The sequence below is a fragment of the Vulpes lagopus genome, chromosome 6 (genome assembly GCF_018345385.1).
Source record: "Vulpes lagopus strain Blue_001 chromosome 6, ASM1834538v1, whole genome shotgun sequence".
Lineage (NCBI taxonomy): Eukaryota > Metazoa > Chordata > Mammalia > Carnivora > Canidae > Vulpes > Vulpes lagopus.
In genome coordinates, this window is record NC_054829.1 from 121,428,890 (window position 1) to 121,455,294 (window position 26,405).

Here is a 26,405-nt window from a genome sequence, read left to right on the forward strand (position 1 = left end):
AACACACACAACAATAAAAAGACTCACTAAAAAAAAAAAAGACCAGATGGACTTAACATTCACAAAACATATCCAACAGCATCAGAATATATATTCTTCTAAAATTCACAGGGAGTATTCACCAGGATAGATCATATATCAGTCACAAAACAAATATTAATAAATTTAAGAAATTGAAATCATATCAAGCATCTTTTCCAACCACACTGGTATGAAATTAGAACAAGAAGAAAACTGGAAAACTCAAAAATATGTGTAAACAATATGCTATTGAAACACCAGTGGGTCAAAGAAGGAATCAGAAATCAAAAAACACTTTGGGACAAATGATAATGAAAATACAACATACCCAAACTTACACAGGACAGCAAAAGCAGTTCTGAGAGGGAGGTTCATAATGGTAAACACTGACATTAAGAAAAAAGAAAGATCTTTTATAAAAATAAACAACTTAGTTTATAATAGGAACTTAAAAGAACAAACTAAGCCCAAAGTTAATGGAAGGAATTAGTGTAGATCGAAGAGGAAATAAATAGTACTATAAAGATAATAGAACAATGAAACTAAGAGCTGTGATTTTGAAAAGATAAAGAAAATGGACAAACTTTATCTACACTAACCAAGAAGTAAAGAAAGAAGTCTCAAAATTAGAAATGAAAAAGGAGCCATTAAAAAAAAAAAAAAGAAAAAGGAGCCATTACAGTTGATATCATATAAATAAAAGAGTCATAGAGACTACTGTGAACAATTATGCAACAACCAATTGGACAACTTAGAAGAATTGGATAAATTTCTAGAAAGTACAACCTACCAAGACTTAATTATGAAGAAATACAAAATCTGAACAGACCAGTTACCAAAAGGAGATTTAATCAGTAATCAGAAATTTCCTACAAAAAAACAAGTCTAGGACCAGATGGCTACATTGGTGAATTCTGCCAAAAATTTAAAGAAGAATTAATAATGACTCTCCTCAAACTCTTCAAAAAAATTGAAGAGGAGGGAGCCTTCTAAATTCATTTTACAAGGTCAACGTTACCTTGATACCAAAACCAGACAAGGAAGCCATAAGAAAATTACAAGCCAATATTCCTAATGAACATAGATGTAAAAATCCCCAACAAAATACTAACAATCCAAATTCAACGATACAAAAGGGATCATGTCCCATGATTAAGTGGAATTTATCCAGGGGATACAAAGATGGTTCAATATCTGTAAATCGATCACTGTGTTATACCAAAATGAAGGATAAAAATCATACGTTGATCTCAATAGAAATAGGAAAAGCATTTGACAAATTCAACATCCATTTACGATAAAAAACTCTCAACAAACTGTATAGAAGGAACATACGTCAATATAATAAAGGCTATATATGACAAGCTCATAGCTAACATCATGTTCCATTGGAGAAACTAATTTTTTTTCCTTTAAGATCAGGAACAAGACAAGTATGCACACTGTCACCACTTTAGTTCAACAGAATAGTGGAAGTCCTAGCCAGAGCAATTAGGCAAGAAAAAGAAAGACATCTAAATCAGAAAGGAAGAGATAAAACTGTCTCTGTTTACGGATGACATGATATTATGTATAGAGAAGCCTGAAGGCTCCACCGAAAAACTGTTAGAACTAATAATAAGTTCAGTAAAGTTGCAGGATACAAACTGAATATACGAAAATCAATTGCATCTCTATGCACTAATACCAAGCCATCAGAAAGAAAAATTAAGAAAACAATCCTATTTTCAATTGCATCAAGAAGAATAAAATGCCTAGTGATAAATTTAAACCAAAGAGGTGAAAGATTAGTATACTGCAAACTATAAGACATTGATGAAAGAAATTGAAGATGATACAAATAAATGGAAACATACTGCATGCTTATGGATTAGAAAAATTAATATTGTTTAAACATCCATATGCTTGCAATCTACAGATGTATTGCAATCTCTATCAAAATTCCAGTGGCATTTTTCAAAAAAATACAACAAATAATCTTAAATTTTGTATGGAACCACAAAAAAACCTGACCAGCCAAAGCAATCTTGAATAAGAACAACAAATCTGGAGGCATCATATTCCCTGACTTCAAATTTTTATACTATATAGCTATAGTAATCAAGAGTATGGAATCGGCACAAAAAGAGACACATTGATCAATGAAAGAGAATAGAGAGCCCAGATATAAATCCACCATATATGGTCACTTAATTTGTGACAAAAGAACCAAGAATATACAATGGGGAGAGTCTCTTCAGTAAATGGTATTAGGAAGACTGGACAGCTTTAGGCAAAAAAATGAAACTGGACAGATATCTTGCACCAAACAAAAATTAATTCAAAATGGAGTAAAGACTTAAACATAATGCTGAAACTATAAAGCTCCTAGAAGAAAGCATAGGCAGTCACCGGCTTGACATCAAGTCTTGAAGTTTAATTTTTTCTGGATCTGACACCCGAAGCAAGGCTACAAAAGCAAAAATAAACAACTAGGCCTACATCAAACTAAAAAAGCTTTTGCACAGCAAAGGAGACTGTCAACAAAAGGAAAGGGCAACCTATGAAATGGGAAAAAATATTTGCAAATCATATATCTGATAAGGGTTTAGTATCAAAATATCTAAACTTATACAACTTAAAGCAGAAAAACAAATGATTAAAAAATAGACAGAGTAACTAATTTGACATTTTTCCAAAGAAGATATTCATATGGTCAACAAGTACCTGAAAAGGTGCTGAACATCACTAATCATCAAGAAAATAATATAGCATAAAAACAGACCCCAAAATGCCAAATACCAAAAGCAAAACCACAATTAAATATCACCTCATACCTGTTAGAATGGCTATATGGAAAAAACATCAAATGAAAGGCAAAATACTACAATAAGAAGATGACAAGTAGGGAAAACTTTTTTTCTTTTTTTAATTTTTTATTTTATTTTATTTTATCTTATTTTATTTATGACAGTCACACACACAGAGAGAGAGAGAGAGGCAGAGACACAGGCAGAGGGAGAAGCAGGCTCCATGCACCGGGAGCCCGACGTGGGACTTGATCCCGGGTCTCCAGGATCACGCCCTGGGCCAAAGGCAGGCGCCAAACTGCTGCGCCACCCAGGGATCCCGGAAAACTTTTTTTTCTACCATGGATTGCTCTTACACTCCAAATTGAAAAGCAAATTTTTTTTTAAAGATTTTTATTTATTTATTCATGAGAGACACAGAGAGAAAGAGAGGCAGAAACACAGGCAGAGGGAGAAGCAGGTTCTATGCAGGGAGCCTGACGTGGGACACGATACTGGGTCTCAAGGATCATGCCCTGGGCCGAAGGCGGCGCTAAATTGCTGAGCCACCCGGGCTGCCCGAAAAACAAAATTGATGACAAACTACTTTATTGATACAACAACAGCAAGCATTATTCCTACAAGGAGAAAAATCAGAGCTATCTAAAGAACTGTTTTTTCTAAAACTTACTTATATATATTGGTTTCTTTCCAAATAAGAATATATCATTATGGGGATCCCTGGGTGGCGCAGCGGTTTAGCGCCTGCCTTTGGCCCAGGGCGCGATCCTGGAGACCCGGGATCGAATCCCACATCAGGCTCCCGGTGCATGGAGCCTGCTTCTCCCTCTGCCTGTGTCTCTGCCTCTCTCTCTCTCTGTGACTATGATAAATAAATAAAAAATTAAAAAAAAATTTAAGAATATATCATTATGCCATTTATAAAGCATATTTGTGGTATTGAGTGTGACAAAACATGAGAGACTTCTAACTCTGGGAAACGAACAAAGAGTAGCAGAAGAGGAGGTTGGGCAGGGTAATTGGGTGACAGGCACTGAGAACAGAACTTGATGGGATGAGCACTGGGTGTTATACTATATGTTGGCAAATCGAACTTCAATAAAAAGATAAACTTGTATTGAACTAGGTAAAAATGATTACAATAAATTCTGCGTTTATATTGTACTGAATATCTTAATATCCTAATACAAAGCAAGTTTATAATATCTTAGTTGCCTTTGTGCAAACAATCATAAATTGAATGTCAAAAATCTGAATGATCTTTTCTCCCAAATAATTTAATTATGTAACTTCTACAAATTGAAAGTTAGTTAAAAAAACCTGTTAAAGAGAATTTCATTGATGTGTTTTGTTTTATATAGGTTCCAACTTATAGTTCCTAAAGAATGGAACAGCAAATATAAACCTGTATGCATTCATCTTGCTGGAACGGGAGATCATGTAAGACTCTATTATGATACCTTAATCCATAATTTGTTAACATATTGTGTGTAACACAGATGTGGTTATTATATTCTTTAAGGATGTCATCTTTTCTTTCCTTAGCATTACTGGAGACGACGAACGCTAATGGCTCGTCCTATGATTAAAGAAGCCCGAATGGCCTCTCTGTTATTAGAAAACCCTTATTATATCCTTTTGTAATACCTAGAAATCCTTTACTTATTTGTTCACAGATTTAGTTATCAAAAGGAATGATAGTAACCAGCTTTTCTAAACCAGTTAAATTTAGTTGTCATTTGAGAAAATATTTAAGAAGCAAGGACACAGTGAAAAATTATTTCATGCCTTTAAAAAACCAATGTAGGGATTATGCTTCTACTGTATAATAAAGATAAATTGTACTTCTTTTTCTTGTAAAACTTATGCTGGATTTTAATATTAATAAGTCAAATGTTTGCTGTTAAGGAAACCCTCATGTTTTAAATGCATTTACATTTAAGTCATCAGTTGAGGTTTAGAACAGTACTTAACTTAACTTTCAAGATGACGTCAGACTATTCCCAGAAGAAGAAACGAAAGTGATGCACAGATATAAAGAAATATTCAACGTTGCTGGTAATAAGAGAAATGCAAAGCTAAAGCAACATTACCAAAGATTTTAAAAATAAAACACTATAGTTGTGAGGCTATTGTAAAAACAAATAGGCACTCTTATTACTATTGGCTATAAAAACCAGTTTAATACTTTGGGAAAGCATTTTTACCATATGTATCAGGAGCCTTAAAAAATGTTATGTCTCTTGACAGTGATTTTGATTCTTGGAAATTTATTCTAAGGACAAAATACAAAGGAAAGGGGGGGTGCATAGGTAGTTCAGTCCATTAAGCATCCAACTCGATTTCAGCTCAGGTCATGCTCTCAGGGTTATAAGATTGAGTCCTGCATTGGACTCTGCACTGGGCATAGAGTCTACTTAAGATTCTCTCTCGCCTTCTCCCTCTGCCCCTCTCCCCTTAAAAAAAAAACTAAGAAGGGGATCCCTGGGTGGCGCAGCGGTTTAGCGCCTGCCTTTGGCCCAGGGCGCAATCCTGGAGACCCGGGATCGAATCCCACGTCGGGCTCCCAGTGCATGGAGCCTGCTTCTCCCTCTGCCTGTGTCTCTGCCTCTCTCTCTCTCTCTGTGACTGTCATAAATAAATAAAAATTAAAAAAAAAAAACTAAGAAAAGAGAAAGTAATAGAAAAGAGAAAAGATACTCATATAGCTTTATTTATAATAGTAAGATATTAGGAATAGCTTAAATGTCTAACAATAAAAAAATGGTTGAGTAAATTGTGGCTCATAATATTAGAATGTTATGCAGTTAATTATGTTTTTTGCTCTACCACTTACCATTTGTATAACCTCAGACCTGTTGTTACTTAACCTTTTAGTACCTCAATTTTTCATTGGTAAATGGGAATAATCTCTGAGGTCACTCTTAAGTATTAAGTAGTTAATACTGTCTAGAATGCCTGGTAAATAACAGACATTCAGTAAATTTTAATGGTTAGTTATTATTAAAAAGTTTACAATAATGTATTAAAAATATGCAAAACTCGAAAACAAAACTCTATGGTATGACACAGATAAGCAAAAAACCTAAAAATAGAAAATCCATTTAAAAAAAACTGTGCATAAGGAAAAAATACTAGAAATAACACCAAAATATGAATATGGTTGTCTGTAGATGAAGTAGTTTTTCTTCTAATATGCTTTTCTGTATTTTCTAGATTTTCTGTAATCAACATATAAACATGAAAAAAAAACTTCATTTTAAAAATTAAGTTGAAGATTGCACAACTCTGTGGATATACTAAACATATTAAACTGTACCCTTAAAATGGGTGAATTGTATGGTATGTGTTATCAGTAAAGATGTTTTTAAAAAGAAAAAAGAAAAATAAGTTGAAAAACCTGAGAACTACAACAAAACAGCCTATTTGAGATAACTAGAAAATAGTTATTTCTGTATCAAATTGTGTACAAATATAACTAATTAGCTTAAGTTAATGTGTTTGAGACACAGACTGTATTTAATTATTTTAAAACTTTCTCTTTGACCCACATTCTTAAATGGCTGCAGGAAACCCAAGGACCAAATGTAAGTATATGTCACCTTCACTTTTGTAGTCTTTATACCAAATTTTCAGCAGTATTAAAATTTTTGTTAGTCTTTGGTTAATCATTTTTAAGTTTAACATGCAAATGTTATTTGGGGAAATAATTCTGTTGTAAAACTATAGTAGGAATGTTGACTTAAATTTTTATTTTAAACTTTTTCACTTAAAATGTTTGATAAGAGAAATTTTTAGTAGGCCTCTGGAAGATATATTTTATTTGAAAAAAAAAAGATATATTTTATTTGTAAAATGGTAATTGAAGAAATGTTTCATACATTTTCCTTCTTAAAGTACATTTACTTCATGAAATAAAACACCAATCTTTATTCTTACAATTTATGGTACAGGTAATCTGAAGATAATCTCTTTTTGGTCTTTTACAATAATGAACTTTGAAGGCAATTTTTTTGTATTTCCATAATCTATATTGTTTTTGGTTTTGATTCATTTAATAAATGTTTGATCTAAGACATTGGAAAGATAGCAACAAAAAGACAACGTCCTTACTGTCATAGAGCTTACATTCTAGGATGAGAGATAAAAATAAATAAGATGATTTTGGATATTTATCAATGCCATGAAGAAAATAAAGCAGGTGTATATATACAATGGAATGTTATTCAGCAATCAAAAAGAATGAAATCTTAGCATTTGCAACAACATAGATGGAGCTAAATAAAGAGTATTATGCTAAGTGAAATAAGTCAGAGAAAAAGTGAAGAATAAGAGAGGGTGGGTGCAGGGTTGAAGCAGTATTAGCTATAAGGACATGATATGAGAAGGAGCCACCAAGGTGAAGACCTTGAGGAAGAGAGGGTGAATAAATGAAAAGCCTGTTATAAGCATGAAATAGGAGAGTTAATACAAGGTCAGAAATGTAGGCAAGGGCCAGATTTATGAAGAGCCATGTGATTCGAGTTTTACTGTAAGTACGGTTGGAAAATTTTGGAGGACTTGATTTGTGTTTTTAAAGGCTCATTTTGGGTTACTAAGACAAGAGCAGCAGCAGAAAATTAAATAGAAAGCTACTGCAATAATGCAGGGGAAGAAAGCAACTTTAAGGTAGTGGCAGTAAAGATGGAAAGAAGTTCTAATGGATTTAAGATATAATTTAGAAGCTGAAATAAGACTTGTTGATAAATTGGATATTGGTGGTAAATCAAAAGTTCTGACTTGTATGTGTTAAATTAGTGATGTTATTAGACTTACAGGTGGAAAAGTTAAGTAGGTAGTTGTAAAGTTCTGGAAAGGTAGATTTAGAAGTCACATGTTCTCTGTGGTCATGACATGGAAGAGGTACAGATGAAAGTGAGATGGGTTGGAAGCAAAGCTATAACTTTGGAGGATAGTTTAGAATAAACTTAGTGAGGGGCATATGGGTGGCTCAGTCGGTTAAGGATCTGACTCTTGATCTCAGCTGGTCTTGCTCTCAAGGTTGTGAATTCAAGCCCCACATTAGGCTCCATCTAGGCTTGGAGGCTACTTTTTTTTTAATGTATAAATGTATTTTTTCATATATATACATATATATATATGTATAAATATACATATATGAATAAACTTTGTGAAATCTGAAAATTAATGTCCAGGCTAAATAGTTAAAGAATTCTTATTCAGGAACCGAGCTCTGAATTCAGAATTAGGTGTGTCATTTTTACCCTGTCTATTGGTGCTTAAAAACCCAAAAGAGTTTATTGGGTTATAATTAGAGGCAACTTGGTTTTAACAGAAAGATTGACTTTGACTAAGTCACACAGACATAGGTTACAATCATAACTTGCCATTTAATAATTGATCTTGGTCTGAGTATTTGTTACCTCATTTATAAAGTAGAAATACTATATAGTTTCTTTCACACAGAATTGATGTGAGAATCATGTTTATAAAATATACTATTATATATCATATATCCAAGAGATATAATACACCAATATATTTGAGTTTTTCAAATAATTCATCATATTGGCTTGTAATTTAAATAATAAACAATTATTTTTATCTGACTTTTTAAAAGGCCTCTTATGCCTATTTTCATCAAAAGTTCTTAAAGATTTTGAGACTGGGTCCACTGTTAGAAATAACCACTGTCCCAGAACCCCACCTCAGTAACTTATATATAAAAGAGCAAACTGAGGTATACCTGAGAATTCAAAGTTCCATACCAGGCCAAAACAATCAGGGAAATTATGCGATTATAAATAGATAATTGGAGTGAGGATAGGAAACAAATATAAGGATAATGAGCTCTTTTATGAGGAAGCACATGTATGATCTATTTTGACAGAGTCTCCATAAAGAGAAATTCTGCCTTATGGACTTAGAGCTCTGAAAGGAGGATGTGGTAGGACAGTGGATATAAGCTCTTTGGGGGCCAGAATTCTGTTTTTCACAACTTGGCATTCCTATGGCAGGCACCTGGTTCTTTGTGCAGAACCACTCTACATATACACATAATAAACAACCATTGATAAAATGAATTTTTGTAAATCTTGACAAGGTTTCATCCAGTAGCCAACTATGTATGTCTTTATGTGAACTAAATTTTGAAAATAGATTCTAACTTGGACGCTTTAGTAATAAGATAGTATTGTCTTTTATCACTATACAGGCATACCTTGGAGATATTGTGGGTTCAGTTCCAGACCACTGCAATAAAGGGAATATTGCAATAAAGCAACTTAATTTTTTTTTTGGTTTCCAGTGCATATAAAAATTATGTTTATACTATAGTCTAAGTGTATAATAGCATTATTTCTAAACAAAAATACATACCTTAATTTTAAAATATTTTATTGCTGAGGCGCCTAGGTGGCTCAGTCATTTGAGCATCCAACTCTTGATTTCGGCTTGGGTCATAATCTCAGCGTCATGGGATCAAGCCCCGTGTTGGGTTCCCTGTTCAGCTGGGAATCTGCTTCTCCCCATCTCCTTCTGCCCCCCACCTCTCTCTCACTAAAATAAATAAATAGATCTTTAAAAATATATTTTTTATTGCTTCCAGTTATGGAATGAAGAAGTCACAGGAATAAAAGGTACAGCATAGAGAATATAGTCAATGGTATTATAATATTGTATAAGGTGACAGATGATAGGTACAGTTGTGGTGAGCATAGCATAACATAAAGACTTGTCAACTCACTATGTTGTACACCTGAAATTAATGGAACATTGTGTGTCAACTATACTTCAGTAAAATAAAATGAAATAAAAAGCTTTATTGCTTAAAAATGCTAACCATTATCAGAGCTTTCAGTGTCATAATCTCTGCTGGTGGAGGGTCTTACCTCAATGTTGATGGCTACTGAGTGATCAGGAGTGGTGGTTACTGAAGGTTGGGTGGCTGTGATAATTTCTTAAAACAATAACAAAGTTTGCCACATCAATTTACTCTTCCTTTCACAATTTCTTTAAAGCATGGGATGCTGTTTGATAGCATTTTACCTTCAACAGAACTTTCAAAATTGGAGTCCATCCTTTCAAACCCTGCCACTGATTTATCAACTAAGTTTATGTAATATTTTAAATCCTTTGTTGTCACTCAGCAATTTTTCGTAGCATCTTTACCAAGTTTAGATTCCATCTCAAGAAGGCATTTTTTTGTTCAACCATAAGAAGCAATTCCTTGTCCATTAAAGGTTTATCATGAGATTGCAGCAATTCAGTCTCATCCTCAGGCTTTACTTCTAATTCTAGTTCATTTGCTACTTCTACCACATCTACAGTTACTCCACTGAAAGTCAAAGTCATCCATGAGGGTTGGAATCCGATCCTTCCAAACTCCTGTGAATATTGATATGTTGACCTCTTTTCATGAATCACAAGTGACCTTACTGGAGTCTAGAATGGTGACCCCTTTCCACGAGGTTTTTAATTAGCTTTGTCCAAATCTATCAGAGAAATCATTATCTATAGTAGCTATAGCCTTATGAAATGTAGTTCTTAAATAATAAGACTTGAGAGTAAAAATTATTCCTTGATCCATGCGCTATAGAATGAATGTTGCATTAGCAGGCCTGAAAACATTAATCTTGTTGTACTCCCCAGTAGAGCTCTTGGGTAACTAGATGCATTGTCAATGCAGTAGGAATTTTTTTTTCTGAGCTGTTAGTCTCAACAGTGGTCTTAAAATAGTTCGTAAACCGTGTTGTCAAGAGATACACTGTCATCTAAGCTTTGTTGTTCCATTCATAGAACAAGAAATCGTAGATTTAGCATAATTACTAGGAGCCCTAGGATTTTTGAAATGGTAAATGAGTCCTGGCTTCTACTTAATGACACCAACTGCATTAGCCTCTAACAAGACAGTCAGCCCCTTCTTTGAAGCTTTGAAGCCAGGCATTGATATCTCCTCTCCAGCTCTGAAAGTCCTAGATGGCAAAAAGAAAAGAAAAAGGAAAAAGAAAGAAAGAAAATCTGTTTAGTGTAGTCACCCTCATTATTTATATCAGCTAGATCGTCTGGATAACTTGCTATAGCTTCCACATCAGCATGCACTTCTTCACCTTGCACTTTATGTTATAGAGATGGCTTCCTTTCTTCTCCTTTTTAAGATTTATTTTATTTTAGAGAGAGAGTGTGTGTGTGAGAGAGTTGGGGGAGGAGCAGAAGGAGAGAGAGAGAATCTCAAGCAGACTCCCCACTGAGCCTGGAGCCTGAAGTGGGGCTCAATCTCATGACCGGAGATCATGACCTGAGCTGAAATCAAATTAGTCGCTTAACCACTGAGCTACACAGGTGCCCCAATTGCTTTCTTTCTTAAACCTCTTGAACCAACCTCTTTTAGCTTCAAATTGTTCTTCAGCATCTTCACCTCCTCAGCCTTCAAAGAATTGAAGAAAGGTAGGGCCTTCCTTTGGAATAGGCTTTGGCTTAAGGGACTATTGTGGCTGCTTTGATTTTCTATCCAGACCAGTAAAACTATCTCCACATTGGCAAGGAGACTATTTTGTTTTCTATTTTGTATGTTCATTGGAGTGGTACTTTTAATTTTCTTCAAGAACTTTTCCTTTACATTCACAGCTTGGCTAACTGCAGCATGAGGGCTATCTTAGGTTTTGATATCCCTTGTTTACTGAGTTTGATCATTTCTAGCTTTTGATTTCTATTTATTTAGTGCTCACTTCGGCAGCACATATACTAAAATTGATTTCTATTTATTTGTTTTTTTATTTATTTTTAAGATTTTAAGTAATCTCAATACTCAACATAGGGCTCGAACTTACAATCTTAAGATCAAGAGTCACATGCTCTACTGACTAAACCACTCAGGTGGCCTTCTAGCTTTTGATTTAAAGTGAGAGACATGTGACTCCCCTTTTCACTTGCTCACAGAAGCCATTGTAGGGGTATTAACTAGCCTACATACAAGGTGGTTATATCTTTGGAGAATAGGACAGTGCGAGAGAGAGACGGAGGTGAACAGCCAGTCAAGGGAGCAATCAGAACACACATCACGTTTGTCCATTAAGTTTGCAGTTCCATGGTGCCCCAAAACAACTACAACTATAACATCACAGATCACCATAACAAATACAATAACAAAAAAGTTTTAAAATTACTAAAATGTGACTGAGACATGAAGTTAGCAAATGCTGTTGAATAGCACCAGTAGACTTAATTGACACAGGGTTGCCATAAACCTTCAATTTCTAAGGAATACAATATCTCAAAAGTACAATAAAATGAAGTATGTCTGTATAAGAATGGTTCTGGTATCTAAAAAGATCTATGTAAGTACTGCTTCTGAGGAAATGTACTTACATGTAAAATTAATTTCTAAAGACAGAAAATTCTAGTTGAATTGGCCTTTAAGTTAATCAAAATATGTATTTTTATAAAAAATTACTTTTCCAACCAACTTTTAATTATAAAATAAATAAGTCATAGAGATGAAAAGTATACCAATAGGGAATATAGTCAAGAACATTTTAATAACCTTGTATAGTGCCAGTAACTACAATTACCATGGTGAGCACTGAGTAATGAGTATGTCTATATACATATATATGTATACAGCTGAAACTGATAATAACATGTTAATTGTACAATTAAAAAATCAAAATTTTCGGGCAGCGCCGGTGGCTCAGTGGTTTAGCGCCGCCTGCAGCCCAGGGTGTGATCCTGGAGACCCGGGATCGAGTCCCACGTCAGGCTCCCTGCATGGAGCCTGCTTCTCCCTCTGCCTGTGTCCCTGCCTCTCTCTCTCCTCTCTGTGTATTCTCATGAATGAATAAATAAAATCTTTAAAAAACAATACAAATTGTCCAGTTTATTATATTAATAAATTGTGTATTTTGTGAAAATAAGCAACATATTTAAGATTTTAGAAGTAATAAGTATTAGGTCAAATTCTTTTACATTGCTTTTTAAAAATATTTATGCTTGAAGTTATGTTGTGATAATAGGAGGGACAACTATAAATGGGGTTTTTTAACAGTTTTTTTGAATACCATCAAATAAATACTATTCCTGGGCTTCAAAAATAGTTAAATAATTGAAATTCAATCAAGATTCAGTAAAGGGCAGATATAGCTTTAAAGATAAGTTTTAATTAACTGTAGAATGTCAGCACTCTAATTCCATCAGTTTATTCATTGTTTTACTCAGCTATCTGGTCCTTTAAAAGAAAAACATGAAAAAAAAAAAACACATGAAAAAAAAAACATGAAATCTTGCTGCCTGTTGAAATCTGCATATGTTAAAATGTAAATACGTAAATAATTTTCTCTTTTGTCTTGTGAGGCTAGAAGGTCCAGCTTAAAAAACGTGTCTGACCTTTTTGTGATGGGAGGAGCTCTTGTTTTAGAATCTACAGCTCTCTTGCACTGGCTAGAGAGAGAGGGTTATGGACCTCTAGGAATGACCGGAATATCCATGGGAGGACATGTAAGCCTTTTAATTTCAACTGATATTTAATAATGGTTATGTTCATAATATTTAGAGAATGTAGTTATTTTAAAAATTCCCTTGAGGTATGGAATTAATTTTAGTTTTGGTAAAAGCAGAAACCGGTTTCAAACTTTTGTTCCAATTATAAGGATTTTTTTGGTATGATTTAAGGAGACATTGTATTACTTCACAGTTATAGCTCAGGTATTGATTTAATATTTTATTAAAAGTTGATTTTTCATAAAACTCACATCTCAAGTATAAATGCCTTATTTTGCTGTTAAATTGGTGAAGATAGTGAATTTGGAAAATACTTTTCATTTATATCTTATCTCTATCCCCAGTGTCACCAACTTGTTTTACCTTTGTCTTCTAGAGTGTACTCAGATGGCCTCCCAACTGGTTTCTCTGTCTCTCATCTTTTTCTCTCATTAATCTTCTTCTAAGTTTTTCTCCATAACATAACTAGAGTGATTTTCCTAAATCTCATCTCCGTTCTCTCCTACTTAAAACCTGCCAAAGGCTTGCTATTGCCCTGGGCTCTAGCTATGCCAGATGCTGACATCCCTCAGGGGCCTCGTCATTCCTAGCCAAGTCACAGTTTGCCTTTCTGGTTCCAGTCTAGAGCTTACTTCCTATTAGAAGCTCTTCCTGACTCCCATCCTAACTCCAGAGTGTACTTCATCTCTCATTAGTACTTATTTCACTGCACTATGATTACTTGTCTAGCAATTTGTTTTCTCCATGAAGCAGTAGGTTCAGGAAGGGCTCATAATATGCTCTAGTTTGTTATCTGGCCATATAGCCACTCAATACATTTAAAAATAAACAACTATATATATATATTCAAAAACTGATTAAAATAAAAAAAAATTATTAGTGAACTTGAAGGGTAGAAAAGGATTTCTTTCTTTCTTTTTTTTTTTTTTAACCTAGTAGTGTTTCCATTGTTATGACCTAGATTGGGGTCTTAAAACTTTCACCTGAATTACTTCCTATACTGGTTTTCCTACCTCAGGTCTTACCCTCTCTAATCAATCCTGTAAACTACTATCATTCTAGCTTCCTTGTATCACTTCTTTGGCAATGCCACCACTCCTTAGCTCAGACCTCTTTATTAATTCCCCATTGTATACGGAGCAAAAGGGACCTGTAACTCTAAGATTGATACCATTCAATCCTTCCAATCCTATCTCCCCCTCCATTGGCCACATGTGTCCCAATTGACCAGCCAAACTAAAGTATATTGGCTGTTTTCCTACCTGTCTTTGCACTTTTTCACCATATTGCCTTTGATCATACTGTCTTTTTTTATATGGAAGACAAGATCTCATCTTTCATTTCCCCTAAAAGCCATTTCATGAAGCCTTCTCTGATTCCTCTAGCCAAAAATAACTTTTCCCTTCTCTAAACATAGACACTACATTACTTTATATCAGTTAGATAATCTGCTTTGTAGTTCAGTCAGCCTCAAAGGTCTGAGATTTTATGCTATGTTGTGATTTTGCTGTACCTGAGCAAGTCGTTTCAGTAATGAATATGATTAACCTGCTGCCTAGCATCTACATTTCAGCATATTTGCTCTATATTTACCCCGAGGAAAGTAGTTCTCTGGGAAGGGTCTTGAGATTACTTAAAATTTTCCAATATACTGTATTATTTTCTAAGAGGGAAGTTATATGTTGTTATTGAATTTATGATTTGGGGAGTTTAAGAAGGTCACTAGACATTCTCCTAAGTATTTAGAGAGATTTTTTTTTTTTTAAGATTTTATTTTTAAGTAATCTCTATACCCACTGTGAGGCTCAAACTTAAAACCCCAAGATCAATGGTTCCATGTTCTACCAACTGAGCCAGCCAGGTGCCCCAAGTATTTAGAGATTTTGTGTTCATGTCTTATCTTACCATTTAGCACCCAGACTACTGCTTAATATTAAATACTTTTCATTTTAATGAATAGAAATTTAAACAGAAGCTCTCTAACTGACTCTTAAACGTATTGCAGATGGCTTCCCTAGCAGTATCCAACTGGCCTAAGCCCATGCCATTGATTCCATGTTTGTCTTGGTCCACAGCATCTGGGGTCTTCACTACGGTAATTTAATTGCAATTAATATTTCGATAGGTATATATAATTAAAGGTAATTGTTTTGGGGGTTCCCAAAACAACCTCCAGGTTTGGTGATTCTCTAAAAGGAATCACAGGACTTGCCATAGAATCTTACTCATGACTAAGACTTATTATATCAAAAGGATACAGTACAGAATCAGCAAAGGGAAAAGGCACATGGGGCAAAGTCCAGAGGAAATCAAATACAACTTCCCATTGGAATCTCACAAGATGTATTAATTCATCCAGCAGTGGGTTGTGATAGTATGTGCAAAATGTCCATCAGTGAAGCTCCTGGAAGTCCAGATTTTCAGGGGTCAGTCACTTAGGCACCCTCTGTCTCACATGTACCAAAATTCCAGATGGAAAGTACATGTTCAGCAGAAACTACATGGTACAAGCAGTTTAGGCACAGTGACCCGCTTTATCATTTAGAAGATGTATATTGGGGTGAGGAAATGTTTATTAGTTAAGTTTCCAGACTCTTATCAAGGGCTAACATTGCAAGCAGGACTTTCTAAAGATAGGAAATTTCAAGCCTGCTATGTTTACTCTTTTCTGCACACTAATAATAAAATTATTGGACAAAATGTTTTATGGCCTAATTTGTCAACTTAATTTGTTATTTCAGGGTGTGCTGAGTAAATCAATTAATTGGAGAGAGCTGGAAAAGCAGTATTATACACAGACAGTTTATGAAGAAGAAATTATTCACATGCTTGAATATTGTGGAGTAAGTATTTTTAATCTCTGCATAACATGGGGGGAAATGTTGATTATGTTTAATGATTAAAATTTTTAAAAAGAATAACGAATTTGTTTTAAAAAAAGCAGTACTATTTTTTAGTTTCTAAGATTCTTCATTTTAAAATAAAATAGATATAAAAAGTCATGTAATGCAAATGTATGGCTTAGAACAATGGAACAGAAATTGAACACCTAACTCAGAAACCACTTCCATGTGTCCTAATTAAAAAGCCCTTCTCCCCCAGTATTTATCATTATCCTGATTTTTATAGTAATTACTTGTTTCTACCTTTAAAATAATTATATTGTCCAAATGTGTATCCTTAGACACTACAATTCTTTTATTTGATGTGCTTTTCAGTATCTTTTAATCTGTAAATTCACTTCTATTCTTTTCCTTTTCCTTATAATTTATCTATTGAAGAATTTAGGCTATTTACATGTGGAGTTTCTCACAGTCTAGCTGTTTTTTATTGCATTCTCATGGTACAGTTTAGCATGTTCACCCATGCTCTATATTGCCTGAAGTTGGCAGCTGGGTCTCGAAGCTCAATTAAATTCAGTTTTTATTTCTTTGGTAGGAGTATAGGAAGCACATAATGTCTGGTTGTTTCTATTTTGTGGTGTAAGCCTCCATTGATGTTTAATGCTTATGTCTATTAATTAGTGGAGGGCTGCAAAATGCAGATACTTTTGTATTTATTAGTTTGAACGCTTGTATAAAAAGGCACTTATCTATTATTTGGTTACCTAGTAGTTTAGTTCATATAGGAAAGGCAGGATAAATATTTGATTCTTCCCTTAATTTACCAGTTTTCAGGATAATGTATTGGTTCCCTGTTGGTCTCCTAAGGTGATTGGTCAATTCCTTTCATGAATTTTGTTTCTTTTATGAATTTTTAAATTTTACACATTCAGTTTGGAAGTTACTGAGAATCTCAAGAAATCTCGGAAAGAAAAAGAGAATCTCTACTCTTAGGACATTTTATAATTATACTACTATAAATCTCATTCTTATAAAGTCTATCTTGTATAACCTCAAAAGGTAATTACTTGCCTAAGTACTTGGTTACAAAATACCTCTACCTGCTAGTTAGTTCCTTGTGTCCTCCTGTACATATAATAAAAAAGATGCCTATATTTGAGAATTATGAGAAAACTCAATATGAAAATCTTTTTAAAGAGAGAATCAAAAATTTGGTTGTCTAAAATGGCAGTGTGGTCTTACCCGGCACTTTCTTGTGCCTCTGACTCTTGGTAGTTGTATACAAGTTTTTTTTGTCTTGGAACTAGTTCACAGAAATGCATAGTCAAGGAATTCAAGATGGCTTCCTTCTTTTTTATTCTTTTATTCTTTATTCCTTCTTTTTAAAACTGTTTTCCACTCAAAAGCAGTTAAAGTTGTTGATGGGGGATCCCTGGGTGGCTCAGCAGTTTGGCGCCTGCCTTTGGCCCAGGGCACGATCCTGGAGTCCTGGGATCGAGTTCCGCATCAGGCTCCCGGCATGGAGCCTGCTTCTCCCTCTGCCTGTGTCTCTGCCTCTCTCTCTCTCTCTCTGTCTATAATAAATAAAGAAATCTTTAAAATAAATAAATAATTAAAGTTGTTGGTGTACCACTCTGAGTAATTCTGAGGTGCTTGATCTTACATTTCTCAATGTTTCTAAACTTCCTTTCCCTTTTACATTTATTTGGTCTGGATGACTTTAGTGATTTGTTCTGTTAGCCATGTTGTTGGGTTTGATTTTTTTCTTGCTTTCAACCAATCTTTCATTCATTAATTTTTGAAGGAGATTGTATGATCATATAGTTGAAACATCATGAAGTATAAAAGGACATACAATTAAACAAGTCCTACCCTTATTCCCAATTTGTGTAGGTCTTATCTCCCTCAATATATAACCCACTGTTTATTAATATTTCAAGGAATTTTTCAAACCAATAGAAATATGAACTTTTTTCTTACCTTTTTTTATACACAAATGTTTCCTTTTTCTTTTTTACTGCTGCATAATAATCAGTCATGTGGATGGATGTTCCATGACTTATTAAGTAGTACCCTGTTGATGTTTCTCATTTTTCACCAGTAATAAACAGTGTTACAATGAAGAAATTTGTACATACGTCATTTCATAAGTATAAATTCCTAGAATGTTGCACTTGTAATGTGGTTAGGTTTTATCTCATTCTAGTCATGTCAGTTTATACTACCAGTAGGAACATGTTTATGTTTCCTCATAATTTCACAAATTTAGTGTGTTAGCAAACTTAAAAGTTTTGTTTTGTTTTTTGTTAACCTGAGGTGAAAATTGGTATTGTTTTTATTTAATTTACTTAATTATAAGTGAAATTGAATATGTTTCTAAATTTAAGAGCTATTTATATTTCATTGTCGGTGACTTTTATGTGCATGTCCTTTGCTCATTTTTTTTTTACTCACTTTTTCTATTGTGGTTTTGAGCTTTGTATATTCACTTCTAGCTCTTAATAAAGCAAATTAGCTCTTTGTCATATAAGTTGCAAATATATTTTCCGAGGTTGTCATTTTTTTTCTTTTGACTCTGCCCTTAGTATTTAAAAACGTTTATTTTTTTATTTTATTTTTTTAATTTTATTTATTTATTCATGAGAGACCCAGAGAGAGAGGCAGAAACACAGGCAGAGGGAGAAGCAGGCTCCATGCAGGGAGCCCTAAGTGGGACTCGATCCTGGGACTCTGGAATCACACTCTGAGCCAAAGGCAGATGCTCAACCACTGAGCCACCCAGGAGTCCCTAACAAAGTTTATCTTAATTTATCTTACTTAAATTATGTTGTACTTACAACTCCTTAAACTGAGTACATACTTTTGAGATTTTAATAGGTGTTCTTTTTTCCTTGATAATTTCTAATTCTTCTTCATTTAACCTGAGAAAGGGATTTGAGGTGGCTGATATGTTACTGCCAGGATACACTTATAAGGCTTTTGGAAGTTCTGAGATTAAGGCAGATCATGATTTCAAAACCTTAGCAATAAAAATGTGATGCAGACTAAATGATACCCTTTACTGTTTAATAGGAGACATTAGCAATATAGTATGTCATTTATTTATCCTAGTCCTCAGAATAATCTTGATATCTCTTTTTTCTTTATTTTTTAAGTTGTAATAAAATATATGCAACATAAAATTTACTGTTTCAACCATTTTTAGGCATACAGCTCCACGGTGTTATTAAGTGTATTCACATTGTTGTGCAACCATCACCTCTGTACATCATCACCACAATCCATCTCCAGAACTTTTTCATTTTACTGAACTGAAATTCTGTACCCATTAAACAGTAACTCTTTGTTGCCCCCTCCTTTCAGCCCCTGGTAATTCCCACTCAACTCTCTGTCTCTATGAATTTGACTACTCTAGGTACCTTATAAAAGTTGGAATCATACAGTATTTGTCCTTGGTGTCTGGCTTATTCATTTAGCATGTCTTCAAAGTTCGTCCATGTCATAGTATGTATCAGAGTTTCATTCCCTTTTAAGATTATATGATAATCAGGATCCCTGGGTGGTGCAGCGGTTTGGCGCCTGCCTTTGGCCCAGGGCGTGATCCTGGAGACCAGGGATCGAATCCCACATTGGGCTCCCAGTGCATGGAGCCTGCTTCTCCCTCTGCCTGTGTCTCTGTCTCTCTCTTTCTCTATGTGACTATCATAAATAAATAAATTAATTAATTAAAAAAAAGATTATATGATAATCCATTGTATGTATGTACTACATTTTATTTATTCATTTATCCATTGGTGGACATTTTTGTTTTGTCTTTAACAAGGTTCTTAAATAAAATGTATTTTATACTAAATGATGTTTTCTTTTGTATATTCAGACAGATTCTTTCAAAATGGGACAAGAGTTTGTGAAACGCTTCCCTATCAGCACAGACAAGCTAACTAACCTTAATCTGGTTTCTAGAACTTTAAATTTAGATATGACAGACCAAGTTGTATCCCAAAAACCTAGTGAGTGCCATAAATCTAGTAAAACATCTATCAGTGCCACATCAGAAGGACTCTTACTGCAAGACACCTCTAAGATGGAATCCTTCAATCAAACACTTCCAACCAACAAAAGTAATTATACAAGTTGCAATCCACAGTCATATCATCTACTTAGTAAAGAACAAAGAAGAAACAATCTTCAGAAAGAATCTTTAATATTCATGAAAGGAGTCATGGATGAGTGTACTCATGTGGCAAATTTCTCAGGTACCAATTTTTATATTGAAATTAAAATGCTGATGTGTAAAAACTTTTGAAATATTTTTAAGGTTCCTTTACAAAATAATTTCCTATTTTCAAGAGTATGTCTATTGTTGGCTCTAGAATGTATTTTCCAGAATAAGTTGGTTATTTAACTGTATCATATTTTATCCATGAAAATCTAAAAACAGGGGATCCCTGGGTGGCTCAACGGTTTAGCGCCTGCCTTTGGCCCAGGGCACGATCCTGGAGTCCCGGGATCGAGTCCCACGTCGGGCTCCCGGCATGGAGCCTGCTTCTCCCTCCTCCTGTGTCTCTGCCTCTCTTTCTCTCTCTATGTCTATCATAAATAAATAAATAAATCTTAAAAAAAAAGAAAATCTAAAAACATCTAATTAATTAATTAAAAATATATTAGATTGTGTATCTTCTTAAAAGTATTCATATCATTGTATTAGAGATAAATGTTATGGTATTATGATATAGTTGATTTTTAACTTAATCAAAAAGTTTTAGGGGTATCTGGATAGCTCAGTTGGTTAAGCAGCTGCCTTCAGTTCAGGTTGTGATCTCAGGGTCCTGGGATCGAGCTCCACATCAGACTCTGCTCAAAGGGGAGTTTGCTTTTCCCTCTGCCTCTTCTCCCACTAGCTCAGTTGCTAGTACATGTGCTCTCCCTCCCTCTCTCTCTCAAATAAATAAGTAAATAAATAAATCTTTTTAAAAAAAGTTTGGGGCAGCCCTTATGGCTCAGCAGTTTGGCGCCGCCTTCAGCCCAGGGTATGATCCTGGAGATCTGGGATCGAGTCCCACGTCAGGCTCTCTGCATGGAGCCTGCTTCTCCCTCTGCCTGTGTCTCTGCCACTCTCTCTCGCTGTGTCTGTCATGAATAAATAATTAAAATCTTTAAAAGAATAAAAAGAAATAAAAATTAAAAAAATAAAAAGGTTTGTTTGACAGATGTTTTGCTTAGTGTGCTGTCAGGTGTATTTCATTTTCTAATATGATTAATATTATTTGTACAAAAGTCTTAGAGCTTTTTAAAAGTATATATATGTTGCATCTTTTAAAATTCTATCCCTAGTTCCAGTTGATCCAAGCCTTATTATAGTGGTGCAAGCCAAAGAAGATGCTTATATTCCACGAACAGGAGTTCGAAGTCTACAAGAAATTTGGCCCGGTTGTGAAATCCGATATCTAGAAGGGGGTCATATTAGTGCTTATCTGTTTAAACAAGGACTCTTCAGGTAAGATGATTGGTCCAAACAGGTATCTATTTATTTGCTCAGTTTTTGGAATTTTTTTTGCCTCAAAAAATATAGACGATCAAGTATTTTTATTGTACGTTTAGTCTTTTTTCTCCCTGCCTCTCAGTTATCACATTGTGGTACTCTTTCCTATCCCATACTCTTCTTCTCCTTTTTCTTTAAAGAATTAGGGAAGCAGCATATGATAGGCATATTTTATTTGTGTTTCTATCCTCTTCAAATATTAATATCCAGGTATTTTAGAATATAGGGAGGGACACCAGGGTTTTAAAACTTGCTTTGGTTCATCATGAGTTTTTCATTCCACTTTCTTCTCTCAGAATGGCATGAGCATCTGTAGAAAAATCCAGCACTGTTTTTTAGTAGCATGTGAATATTGAACCTTAAATGAGAAGTGAAATATCGGTTTTAATGCTAATAACCTTGTATGACTCTAGCACTTATTAGAAGTTATAAAAACTTATTCTATGACTCCATTTTTTTGATAGGCCATATTATTTCTACTTCTATTCAAATTTGATGGCAAAAGGTATCATTGAGCTATATTAATCATTAGTGGTTAAATAAGTTCACATAAAGTACTTAAATTAGTGCCCTGTGCATGATGTGTTTCAAAACTGCCAGCTGCACAGCTATATAATAGAAGAATTGTGTGTACTATATGTTTGACATGTTTCACCTCTTTTTAATCCAAGAAATAATTCTTTGTATGTTGTCACTCATTTAGTTCAACTCTTAGATATCACCTTAAATGTCCAATTAAAATACTAAAACACTTTTTTTTTTTTTAGATTTTATTTATTTATTCGTGAGAGACCCAGAAAGAGAGTCAGAGACATAGGGAGAGGGAGAAGCAGGCTCCATGCAGGGAACCTATGTGGGACTCCATCCTGGGACTCCAGGATCACACCCTGGGCTGACAGCAGGCACTCAACTGCTGAGCCACCCAGGCATCCCATTAAAACACTTTTTGAAGGTAAAATTGGAAACTAAGGCTTTTGCTTTTAGTTCAGTTGCTAAGAACATGTGTTTTTCTGAACAAAAAGCATCCTTATCATAATTTATAAAATAGGTTGAATACTACATTATGAAAAGTTATGTGGGGCAGCCCAGGTGGGTCAGTGGTTTAGCGCCACCTTCAGCCCGGGGTGTGATCCTGGAGACCCGGGATCGAGTCCCACGTTGGGCTCCCTGCACGGAGGCTGCCTGTGTCTCTGCCTCTCTCTGTGTCTGTCATGAATAAATAAATTTTTAAAAAAGGAAAAAGAAAAGTTATGTGGCCAATTAATATTCAACAAGTTGGGGATCCCTGGGTGGCTCAGCGGTTTAGCGCCTGCCTTCTGCCCAGGGCGTGACCCTGGAGACCCGGGATCGAGTCCCGCATTGGGCTCCTTGCGTGGAGCCTCCTTCTCTCTCTGCCTGTGTCTCTGCCTCTCTCTCTCTCTCTCTCTCTCTGAGTCTCTCAATAAGTAAATAAAAACTTAAAAAAAAATAATATTCAACAAGTGACATACATATTTATATTGCATATATATTATATAAATACATAAATATTATATAGGGTCTAAGGCACAAAAAAAAAATGCTTCTGAATACACCATCAGCTGAAAGCACTTTTGAGGTTTTTTATCAGCAGTAAAGTTACATGGATCCAAACACCCATCCTTAGGTACCTGCCTCTTTCAGAGCTATTTGGAGATGAAGTTAAGTTGCAAGTCACAGGTAACTTTGGAAATAATTTACAGTAAAAGTACTATCTGAGCAAGTTGGGTGGCTCAGTCGGTTAAGTGTCTGCCATGATCCCAAACTCCTGGAATTGAGCCCTATGTTGGGTTCCTTGCCCAGCGAGGAGTCTGCTTCTCTTTCTGCCCCCTCTGCTTGTGGTCCCACACATACACTCTCTTTCTGTCAAATAAATAAAATCTTTTTTGAAAAAAAGTACTGTCTTCTTTCTATGCTCATTACTTACAGTTTTTCTTTCATATTTAATTTTAGACGAGCCATCTATGATGCATTTGAACGCTTCCTCCATAAATATGCTAACTAATTGGATCACTATATGTAACCAGTATGGCCATCATGTTTCTTATAAAAGGAATTTCATCCTTTGATGATACGAAGAACAAGTGGACAGCACGATATCTAACTGCTATCAATTTAGTCTGGAACTCATTGTTATGATCAGTCAACAATGCTCTTTAAATACATTTGAATAATTGTAAACCAATATTTGGATAAAATAATGTTGAAGTATTTTGTTATTGTTTTTGTGGGAATCCCATATATGCAATAGCTAGTCTGTTACTATTTATGAAAACTATATTTTTAATTGTGAATAATTTATTAAATTTATTCATAGAAAACTTATTGGTTTTTAAAGAACTACTTAAACTAAGTGTGTAATACATCAGCATGTATTGTATACCCTTAAATGATAGTTCTACTATTGACTTGATTTGAGAACATGTTTTTTCTTATCTTCAACTTTAATTTCTGCCATGGAAATACTTAATGTATAAAATCAGTGTTAACTTTGAATTCTAAAAAATCCCAATTGCTTCATACTTAAGTGGTTTTAATATAAAACAAATGTGGGAATGCAGATAAGATGCATATGACTTGGCTGGACTTCAAAACTTTGCCAAATACTAGGTTAAAAAATGATGCCAAACATATTTCCCCTACTTAAGTTTTAATTCATGAAAAATGCAAATAAGGGAACACCTATTGCATCACTTGATACTGTGTCTTAACATTTCTTATATACCTACTCTGGGTTTGCTAAACATCTAACTTTAGGTAGATATGTTTAACAGGGTTGGCTTTTTCATTTCAGAAATTAAAGGCCACATATGAAATTGATTTGTTCCATAGAACTTGACAGAAAAAGATACCATAACTACTAATTTTTTAAAGTGGGAGATTATATGGCTAGATTTGGTGCTTTCTTTTTATGTTAAACTTCTAAAGCTAAGGTCTAAAATGTTTGAAAAAGGTAGAAAATATTTTTGGGAATTGTATCAAGGTTTGGAATAAATATATTTGAGTTTTATTTGTTTGAAATCTGTATTGTTTATGGATTATTTTGAAATATGTATTCCTGGTCTAGCAAGGAACCTTAAATTATAATGTGCCTTCATAGCCATTTAAAAGATTTTATTTATCACTTTAATGTCTCCATCACCTTTACTTTTAAAAGCTATTTAAAAGTCACTAATGTGAAGTCATTGGTGGTATACAAAACTGTAAATTCTGTAAACCTGCTTTGACATAGCAAACCAAATCAATTTGGTTACAGCCATTTGGTCTATAGTAATTTTATATCTTCAGACTAGAACCTTTACTTTTAACCGAAAGTATAAAATGTATGAAAATTCTTAAACAAAATACCCTTTAAAGATAAAGCAAAATGCGTTGTCAACTGAATTTCAAACATTTTCTTAGTATATAGTGAGGCAATATGATTGAATTGCTTTCTGAATTACGCCTTAGTAAAACCAATATTTATTTTTCACCTAAATATTTCTTACTAAGCAATAATGTACTGTGATATAGGACTTTCTATTAGTAAAAGAATGAAATTTCATCTCATTTTAATTAACTCTTAGGCATAACTAGTTTTTTCCCAAATAAATGTGAAAGAGTATTTTAAAAATTTCATTTCTTAACCAGATGTTTTTAAGAATATTATGCATGCAACTTCCTAAATTGATTAATTTAAGGTACAAAATAACTTTTCTTAAACTTTTTTTATCAGTTTATCCCAGAATAATGACTCAAGCTTTATATCTATATCTATAGATATACATTTTTTAAAATGCTGTCTGCCAATTTGAAAATTGGGTACATAAACTGCTAAAAAATCATTTAGGCCCGAGTTGCAAACTGGCAGTCAATACAAAGCAGCTTAGCCCACAGCTGTTTTATTCAGTATGCATAATATTTCAAAATTTGTTTGAATTTGAAAAGTCTTTCAACTGAGCATGCATTCCCTAGTTTGCCAGTCTCCTAGACTCCCTTTTTTATCAGGCTACTTCACTACTTTGTGTTTCCGTCTTAGCCCTGAACACACTTGAGTTTGAAACTCCTGATTTAGATCTATGGTTAGAAAAGCCTCTGAATTTCATGACTCGCTAATGTTGTAATCACTATTAATTATTTTAGCATACGCATTTTAGATTGTTATGAATGTAATTTTTAATGTGGTGCTCTCTCATAAAGATTATTGAACTAACACTGTTACTGAAAAAAATTTTAAATCATTTCCAGATATTTTATACTTCACAATAAAAGTCTATTTAAAAAGTTAATTATTTCATATATTCAAGAGGATTTTTTCTGAATACAGAATACTTGTGTCACATTTGATTAATGTATTCAAACTTGAATTGTATGTTCCTCCTTAGTTCTATTATACACCAAACAAGGTAAGACAGAAATAAGGGAGACCAGCAGAATAGTTAGTATTCAGTATCTGCAACAAGAGCCAGATTTCCCCCCACCAAAATACATGTGATCCCAGGGAAACCAGCATTCTCATAGATCATACTTATATGAATGTTGTATAATTAAATATAATTCTTGGATATATTTAGATTTATGCTAGTAAATGTACACGCAATTAAAATCTAGAGATAACTGTAAGACTGAGAAATGAGGATGCTGGGCAGAGGCTGCTATAGAAACTGGGTTTGGAAATAGATTTTGGCGGATGAAACAAAGAGAATAGAGGTACATTTG

At 34.1% G+C, this 26,405-nt stretch overlaps 1 protein-coding gene across 3 annotated transcripts in view; it reads left to right on the forward strand.

Moving 5' to 3' along the window:
- ABHD18 (abhydrolase domain containing 18) overlaps window positions 1-25,975 on the forward strand; it is a 45,246-nt gene extending 19,271 nt beyond the window's left edge. For 2 of the 3 annotated variants that reach the window (XM_041758046.1, XM_041758047.1), the window contains 9 exons: window positions 4,172-4,250; window positions 4,356-4,440; window positions 6,370-6,397; window positions 13,163-13,301; window positions 15,310-15,399; window positions 16,046-16,147; window positions 20,025-20,403; window positions 21,482-21,644; window positions 23,661-25,975. In XM_041758046.1, coding sequence (XP_041613980.1) covers window positions 4,172-4,250; window positions 4,356-4,440; window positions 6,370-6,397; window positions 13,163-13,301; window positions 15,310-15,399; window positions 16,046-16,147; window positions 20,025-20,403; window positions 21,482-21,644; window positions 23,661-23,712 — 1,117 coding nt within the window. In that variant the 3' untranslated portion in view covers window positions 23,713-25,975. Of the gene's footprint in view, window positions 1-4,171; window positions 4,251-4,355; window positions 4,441-4,795; window positions 4,869-6,369; window positions 6,398-13,162; window positions 13,302-15,309; window positions 15,400-16,045; window positions 16,148-20,024; window positions 20,404-21,481; window positions 21,645-23,660 lie in introns of those variants that run through there. The other variant, XM_041758048.1, reaches the window with a different exon arrangement.
- Window positions 25,976-26,405: the final 430 nt, after the last annotated feature.